At 36.4% G+C, this 8,878-nt stretch overlaps 1 protein-coding gene across 1 annotated transcript in view; it reads right to left on the bottom strand.

Moving 5' to 3' along the window:
- Nucleotides 1–3,012: 3,012 nt before the first annotated feature.
- Nucleotides 3,013–8,878, bottom strand: part of CUL3 (cullin 3) — a 59,470-nt gene continuing 53,604 nt past the window's right edge. The window contains exons 14-16 of the mRNA XM_074877698.1: nucleotides 6,359–6,545; nucleotides 4,484–4,629; nucleotides 3,013–3,826 (exon numbers count right to left, since the gene is read on the bottom strand). Of these exons, the coding sequence (XP_074733799.1) occupies nucleotides 3,695–3,826; nucleotides 4,484–4,629; nucleotides 6,359–6,545 (465 nt within the window). The 3' untranslated portion in view covers nucleotides 3,013–3,694. The remainder of the gene's footprint in view (nucleotides 3,827–4,483; nucleotides 4,630–6,358; nucleotides 6,546–8,878) is intronic.

Here is an 8,878-nt window from a genome sequence, read left to right as displayed (position 1 = left end):
AGACACAAGATGATGGCTCTTACCAGCTCTACACACTACTGTAAGCCTGGTTCTAGATGGGCAAATCCTCGCTCTAAGCCACAGGGGCTCTGAGGAATGGGGAGTTAATGATCAGAGCCCACCTCGCCTCTAACCACTGTGAGGAACAAAGCAGAGTTAAGGAGTTTGATTGAGCTATAAAGGCTCTGGGCAGTTTTAGACATACAACTAGAGGCCACGAGTAGTTCCAATTTTTGCTACTGTTGACAGAATGGGAACACCATCTCCATGCAAGCTTATCCCCCAAACTATGCATCATGGCAGGCTCTATTACCATATATATGTGTCACCTATCAGGTACTGTACAATTTGATTACAATACATGCAAATAAAAATACTTTAGTCATCCAGAATATTTCGTGCAGTGCTTCTGTTTTTACAGGTTCAAGAAAGTAAATCTTATGGCAGCTGCCAATTCTCAATGAGCAAAGGTAACAAGAACAGACAGTATTACATTGGAAGCTTTACGGTCGACAGGCAAAGTTTGTCTTTATGAAAGGGGGCAAGGACAGATATTTCATCCAGTAGCAGCTTAGCATCCAAGACTCAATCTGCTTTGCAGACATGCTTAGCATTCATTTGTTCTATAACAAATGGGGAAATTGTACAGACTAATTCTAGGAGACAGAACAAATCAAAGCTGTAAAGATAGCTAACATTGGAACAAACAAGAACTGAATCGGGGATACACAGGATAATCTTACTTGTTATCATGGTAAATGAAGTGTACTCTCGACCCTTTAAAATAAACTTGTCTACAAGGAAAGTACATGCCTATGTATCTTCAAATAGCTATAAAACTCAAACCCTACTTTTAATTTTAAAAATTCTAAAGAATTAAACTCCATACTTATTATGTTGTTACTGCATTTAACTGCACATTAATGCAAAGAAACCAAACTTACTGATAATTACACTCATACATGTAACTACAATCCTACTGATGAGATTTTAACAAAATTACAAAGAAGTCTTAAGTGCAAATTAAGAAAGGAAGCAAAAATTAAATTAGATAAAGCATAGCAGAATTCTCTCATGGACTGTAAAAGAAATCTCTCATGTACATGAGCAGCATAAAGGCACGAGCATCAAACTCACCTCAAGCGGGGTCCTAGTGATGTCTTACTCTCTCTGACCAGTTTTCACATTTTCTATCTTTAAATCCTCAGTATCATGATCTCTTTGTTCAATGGTAAAGGGCACACTTCCAAAAGGTGATGTCAGCAAAAGTCCCTTCCTGAATAATCAGTGTCTTCAAAATTCTATTAAATTTAAAATTGAAACTATATGCTTTAGTATTTGTTACTGACAATAGCCATCACCACCTGTTATTCTTTTAGCAAACACTCTTGCCCACATAGCTTATAAAAAACACCCTTAAACACATAACTATACAGTGATTCATGTAACATTCAAGTCTCAACACTTCCAAAAGCCACCAGAGACAGAAAGCTTCCGCTGACGCACAGCAGAAGTACAATCACGGGGCTAAGGACAAAGTCCCACTGTCATGGATAGCAACATTAGTATCTCTATAAGCTTCACAGGGAAAGACACGAACCCATTTCTCCCTGAAAAGCACATGGAAAAGTATTAACATGCAATTATCACAACATTCATGCTATTAAAGAATAAGATATACGTAAAAAAACCTTCATACTGATACATGGAAGAGATGTTTCTGATGACTTAAGACACATTCCAAAAGCCAGATCTCATCCAACCTGTATTTAGTATTGTTCTCTGGCTAAACAATGATTACATTTCTATTGAAGTTTTCATATACTGTACAGAGACACAGGTCTGCTGACAAACGGTCAGCAAATAGATTTTTAGAATGGCTGATGGCCTCGCTGCTTTCTTTTGGGGTTGAATTATTGATGAACAATGGCAGGAAAGTCCCTTAGCCACCTCTCCTCTGATGACTTGAAAGCTAGTATGTGTGTGTGTGTGTTGGGAGGGGGCAGTAAATGAAGTAAGCCTTCTTAAAAAAAGCAGCTTCAGAATAGTCAAGCTAAAATATCACCTCAATTCCAGTCCCTCTCTTTAGAGGAAATATCCTACTACTGAACAATAGCCAGGATTTGTATCTTAACAGGCTGGAGAGGGGTGAAATTTGGGACACATTTATGAAAAATACTCTCCAATCGCATTGCTACATTACACCACCACCACCTATTTGTTTAATACAGCTAAATCAAGAAATGCTCTGGCAGTATCTTAATGCTCTACAACCAAGTTTTTCTTTTTGTTTCAACTCCAGCTGTACATAGTGAGAAGCCCATCCCAACTGTATTTTTCAGTACGTACAGACAGATGAAAGTAATGTGAACCCAGGAAAAAAAAAAACCTGTTTTGAATTAAAACAGAAGAATAGCTATGGTAGAGAAACTATGTAATATGTGCATTGGAATGTCAGAAATACTGTTTAATAAGAACTCTGCAGTGCAATGCACCCTTCAGACAATTTTTAACTGAGAATAATGATGTCACTAAACTGCAATTTTTAATCTATTTTTGCAGCATACTGACAAGAAGAAAAAAGTTCCAGGGTAAGAACTAAAAATTTCATTACAGTAACAATTGTTTATTGCATGTTTAAAATGCATTTTTAAAAACAAAGAGTGCACACTGGCTTCACTTTAATCTCCTGAAATATGCACTTATGATGGGAAGCCCTGGGGCTGCAGATCCATCTATGATGTTTATTAACAAAATATAATCCCAGTATGTTTCCCCAGGGGACAGTATTTAGTTCCAAAAGATTGTCAACCCTGTACTCTAACACACTTGAATTAGTTGCTTGTGTACACTAAATCCATTTATTTTAAATTTATTTTGTCTACATTTAGTGAAATAAAAACATCGCCCTGTACAATCCACCATCAGCAGTGAGTACAACAGCAAAAATTATTATACAGTTTATACACACTAAAATCTTTTCCTTTGTCCTATAAAGAAACCAGACAAACCTAATCAATATAGAGTTTAATTTAGAAGAACTCAAATTACAGAAGGGAAAGCCAAAATTATTACGGTCTTTTCTGAGCCCCCAGAAGTTCCTCATTCATGTTGTTGGAACAGTGAGTGCAGCTGGAAGAGTAAAACATGCTCAAGTTGTCTTCTTGGGTCTTCAAGAAATTACCAAATATTTAAATTAAACATGGCTAGTTAAAGAAACATTGGAAGCAGAGCAATATAACTGGGAATTCTGCCTTACCAGTTGTGGTTTCTTTTAAACCCAACTTATACAATGCGCGAAGTGCTAAGCAACACTACAGAAACACATTTACATCAACACTGAAGATCTGGGGAAATGAAATTCCAACAATTTTATTTTTTTAAATGAGCTGTATTTTCTAAATTTGTTTTTATTTTTCTGTTTTCATACAGTATTGAAAACAAACGCGGCACATTCACATTTTCCCGAAGAATTGTAAGGATGATCTCTACAGGGATAACGTTGAAAAGCCTGAAGCTCAATCAATCGATGTTGAAAACTCTCAAAAGGAGTAGAAGCCTTGATCTGAATGGTCTAGAACATGTACTGTAATTTATAGAAGAGATGGTCGTCTTAATATTAATGATTTAAAAGAACTTCCCAGTTCATGCGAAGAGTATAGTCCAAGAATAAATCAAATTTTCTGAACGCATTTTATGCTACGTAAGTGTATACTTTGCGATCCTCAGGTGTTCGTGCCAAATATTCTCTCTCAATAAGTCCTTCAATACGTTTTTTAATAACAACTGGACTTGGTAAGAATCGGGCCTTCAGCTGCTGAGTTACCTAAAACATAAGATCAAAACCAGTAATATGAGATCACAGGACAAGTAAGATTATTATTAAGTATCCTAACTGACCAAAATAATCAGAAAAATATATTTAGACAGGGCTGGCTACAACCATGAACTAAAGAAGTAGTCTGCAAACTGACAGTTTTTTCCACCCATCAGTTGCTTGCTTGTTTATTTTTGGGTATGATTCAAAGTACTTAGCCTCCACAGAGGCATGGTCACAACCTGAGAATCCTCTCAGTTTCACAGCCCTAAGGGAGTTCAAGAGTGGAAAATGCCTACTATTCCTGAAGCTGTCAGAACTCAGGAGTTAAGAGCAGCAGAGCTCTTTCTCTAAGAGCTCAAATCTCTCAAACCTGGACCAAAAAGTCAGTAACAACATTAATTATTTTCTGCTTTGATCTTAAGTACAGTGGTTTTTGTTGCCAACTTGTTTCAACAAATTTGGTATCATCCTAATAGCACTAAAAGGAGAAAGGAAGATTTAGATGTCTTCAGATACACAGGGAGGAAAAAAAGGATGGATTAAATACAGCATCTTTCAAAAGCCTTTCAGAATCATGTTAGTGAGAGCTGTTTAGCTTTCATGAATTAATAGGAAAAGCATAAAGTATTCCCAAACCCATATCAAAACTGTATACAAGTATACCTCTGCTACTAGCACATTGTGTTGCATCTTCTTTCTAGATTTCATTATCCGAACTATAGCAGCTTCTATCTCATGTTTTCTGTCATCATCTACTTTCTGCCTTGTTTCTTTCCTTTCTGGATCAGATTCTCCTTGTTTGGCAGCAACTTAAAGAAAAGAAAGAGAATGTAAAGTATGTTAGCAAAATTAAAATTAATTTCTTTGTGTGTTAGCTTCACTATTTATTTCATCTAGACATCAAGTTATATTTTCCTGAGTTTTGACATTCTCAAACTTGATTTTTTTGTGAAAAGCAGCCACAAGAACACATTAACACCTTCTGGCATATTTTGATAGCAACTGACAAGGTAACAATGTGTTATTTAATTATTGCTATGCTAAAATTTGAACAGTACTCAAATCTGCTTACAGGCATCACCAACCCCCACACTCCCATTAAGTATTTTTCTTTTTAATATTGCAAATAATCCATTAATTAAAATTAAAAAAGGCTTGAAAATTTACTTCACAAACTAGTTAAATACTTTAAAAGTTCATTGGTCAGAAGAAATGGTCCAACTTTGTCCTCTCCAATTCAATTATATTCTTTGTACTCTGTTCTCTTTTATTTATGCTTTATTGCTACCCTGACATCTAGCTTTTCTTACCCTTTCACCCAAGCATCATTATAACCAAGCCCTCCTCCCACACCCCTGTACCACTTCTCCCCCTTCACTCAAAAGCCCCAAGTATTTGTCAGTTTTAAAGAGATACACATAAGAAATCTTTTTGTGTATCTGGTATAAAAACACAAGTATCAAATTTGCCCCTAAACCATCTTGAACCCCAAATCATATTCAGACATCTGTGGAGTGGCAATGAAAAAGCAAAATTCCACTAAAGCTCAAACAGCTGTCACAGAATTCACTTTAATTATGCCAGGGAAGTGCCTAGGGCCCTGATCAGAGGGTTCTCAACATCCTCATCTGGCTGCTGTGCTCCTGCTCACCAGAAAAATTCTCCAGACATGGCAAATGCGTTGACACCACAGCACTCTGCATGGGCATGAAGGCAGTCTAGCTACCGCTGACGCAGAGGGATACACGCAATGCAATGTATGTAGGTACTATTGGGTTTTACATGCTTACATCCCTGGACACAGCCTGCTGCACAGAAGCCCAGCAAGTTACATTACGTGCAACCAACAGCATGTGAATTACAACACTGCACTTAAAATACTGCCCATGATGCTGTATATTTTATGTACTGAGATCTGCAAAGTCAGAAAATATTTTTAGATGTACTAAAAGTAAGAACTAATCTTCCAAAATACTCTAGGAAGTGTATCCACAGCAATGCTACAACTCAGAAATTATTTCCAGAGAGCTTTCTAGGCAAAAGGTCTAGAAACTTACACAGAAACTTATGCATAACACAAAGCAGCACTTTGCTGAGCTAATGAGGTGGTGTTGTACCGATCAGCTTCTCTTATTTGTTAAACCCAAGTCATTGCCCAAAAACATTATAACTACCTGGCACTTGGAAATGGCTGTTGTATCGTGGGCTAAAAACATCTCAGCAGTACAGCAACTTATGAGGCAATTTTCCTATTTTTGAATCAATCAGTAGCATATTTTTAATTTTACTATTTAATTTGAATTTTATTTCTTTCTCAACATTTCCTTTTAAGGGATAATTATAAATTTCATAAAGTCAAAGGCTTAACTATGATTTCCTTTTCTCAATATTTAAATTTTCATTTTGATGCAGCCAATCATCAGGAACAAAAATTACTCTCTTCCGTTTACTTGTATGGACATCAATCCTGCAAAAGATCATTTGACTTTTTAAGGCAGTTTTGGGACTGCAAGACATTAGAATATGAAGGTCACTCACCCGTCTGAATCTTGACTCTGTGTAGTTTAGATGTGAACTGATCATTCACTGTAAATATATGACCATTTTCTATTTCTTTTGACTTAGGCTCTTTTGTGAGAACACGTTGTGTTGGTTTGCCACATGCAAGGGACTGTAGGGCTCTAACCAGTTCTCTTTCAGGGATATCCGTTTCCTGTTGAATTTCCTAAAGACAAATATCTTAATTAATTTATGGCTACGGCAGAAGTAAGTATCATGTTTTGCGACCAACAGCACTGATTGCTTAAAATATCCACCTTCCAAGCGTGCAAAATAATACTACTATTACAGTTCTGAGGCTTGAAAGGTTAGAATTCATTCAGTAGCAAAGTCTCAATATGTATTATGCAAAATGATCCACCTGGGTCAATGCAGACAGTGAATTCTGTCAAGTAAATAGTCACCATGAGCTGAAAGCAGAATGAGTAGCCAGCTGTTTCACTTCACTGTGACTTTTGAGAAGGCTGAACGGATTTGTTCACTGTCTCCAACATTTGCTGAACAGAGTGAATCCAAAGCTTCCAAGTAACTCGATGATGGGAAACATCAGTGATGTTCCTGAGCATTCCTGACAAAGAACTGCATAAATGCTTTTGCATTTAGCAGCACTTGAAATCAAGATCTTCACAAATGGAAGCAAACAAGGTCTAGTTTCACCGTAACACAGAAATACTCTAGATTGATTACACCTCCTTTCTGAATAACCCGAAACAATTTATTTACAGCCCAGATGCCCTCAGCTAGGACTTCCCCAGGTGAAATACAAAAAACCCACCATAGTGCAGCAAATGTATGAACTTTGAAGAACATTTGTAAAAACATGTACATAACTTGTTGCACCTCTGTCAGTATTCTTAAGAGTTCAGCTGAGAGCTGTATGTTAGGTAAGTCACCAGCAATCATGAATTAGCAAGTGAATTATCCTGGATGCAGAAAAATGTCTTAACATGCTCTAGGAGTAGGCCAACTACCACTGCTTCCTCAAACCTAACACTGAGCTCCCATTCATTAGAAGTTCATTTTAGCCTTATCTCTATTTTCTTCCTTTTTCTAGTTTGAGGAAACTGCAGACATCTCTGATTTCACATCATTCCCATTTAGACTCGAGGGACCTCTAGCAACTAAAGATTAAACCACCAAATAGAAAAAAATAAACCTCACAGACATGTAACTGCCCACAAGAGCTGTCACTTCATCAGCTTCCCCACCTTCAGTTCCAAGAGCAGTATCAAGCTCTTACACTGTCCCCATAAATTCCTAATTCTCATGGCACACAAGTCGAACTGGTGACCTTCAGGCTAAAAGCAGCACTGACAACTCCCAGTGATCAAAATGCTATGTAAAGAACTATAAAGACCGTGTTAAAAATGTTCTTTAAACAGTGCCCACAAAAAATAAAACTTCAGAGTATAACTAAGTTTTATTAAATTATATTATTTCTTGAATGTACTCAAGTTTTTTTTTAAATAATCCAGAAAAAAAATGCCACTTCTGTAGTCATCCACCACTGACAACATGCAGTCAAAGTAATTTGGATGTACTGGCCTCTACTTGGACTCTGTCATTAATTACAGTGCCTCTCACACAACATCTCACTACCAGGTCCCTCTGATGCCAAGGCTCAGACAGAATAAGCCTTACCTTTCAACTATGGACCCAACGCTACATGTACAATGTTGACTTGACATGAAATCATGTGAAACTGGTTTTGACACGAGTTCAAATTCATTTTAGATGAAGAAAATTAAAAAATAAGTAAATCAGTAAGTCTAAAATTAAAAAATGTCAGAATTTTTGATACCTACTGCTTATGGATGATTGAGAAGTAATATAGCATTTTTAAACTTAAGAGCATTCTTAGCATAATGCATTCAGAAATATTCATACTAATGGAAATAAATGATATGTATCCAGATATTTTAACTATTTGCTAGTACCAAAATGCCTCTTCCCAAGCAGCTCACAGACAGTTACTATTTCTTCATTTGTTGCTTTATTTAAAACACAATTGTCACCTTCACACATTTTTTCCAGATCCAGCACAAATTAGTATCAAAAAACCACCAAAACGCTGTAATCTTTTACATGGTCACAACAAAAAGTCTTACTGAAATGGATTGATAAATTTAATAAACCAAAAGAAGGTGACACTTAGATTTTAGGACTTAGGTAAATATAAAGCCTCGAGGCTACAAACCAAATCCAGCTTATTAATGGCATAATGCCTGTGACATGCAGATTCTCAAACTCTGATTTCTGATCAACACCTAAAATTAATCCTCTCAAAAATCACTTCTATAAGGAAATATATATATACTGTTTTTGCTGAAAGTGAAAACAAAGAGCTAAAATGGAATTTGAGGGGTTTTTGATGCTAAACATCCTTATACTAACCACTATATATTTCTGTGTTAATTTTACTTCACACTGTAGCCAACTCAGCCACTAACGTATGCGAACCATTTGGGTTTCGGAATAAGCTAGCATTAAAATACGAAC

This window comes from Strix uralensis, chromosome 9 (genome assembly GCF_047716275.1).
Source record: "Strix uralensis isolate ZFMK-TIS-50842 chromosome 9, bStrUra1, whole genome shotgun sequence".
In the NCBI taxonomy this organism is placed as follows: Eukaryota; Metazoa; Chordata; class Aves; order Strigiformes; family Strigidae; genus Strix; species Strix uralensis.
The sequence above is the reverse complement of the archived record's forward strand: the minus strand, read 5'-3'. Positions and strand labels throughout refer to the sequence as shown.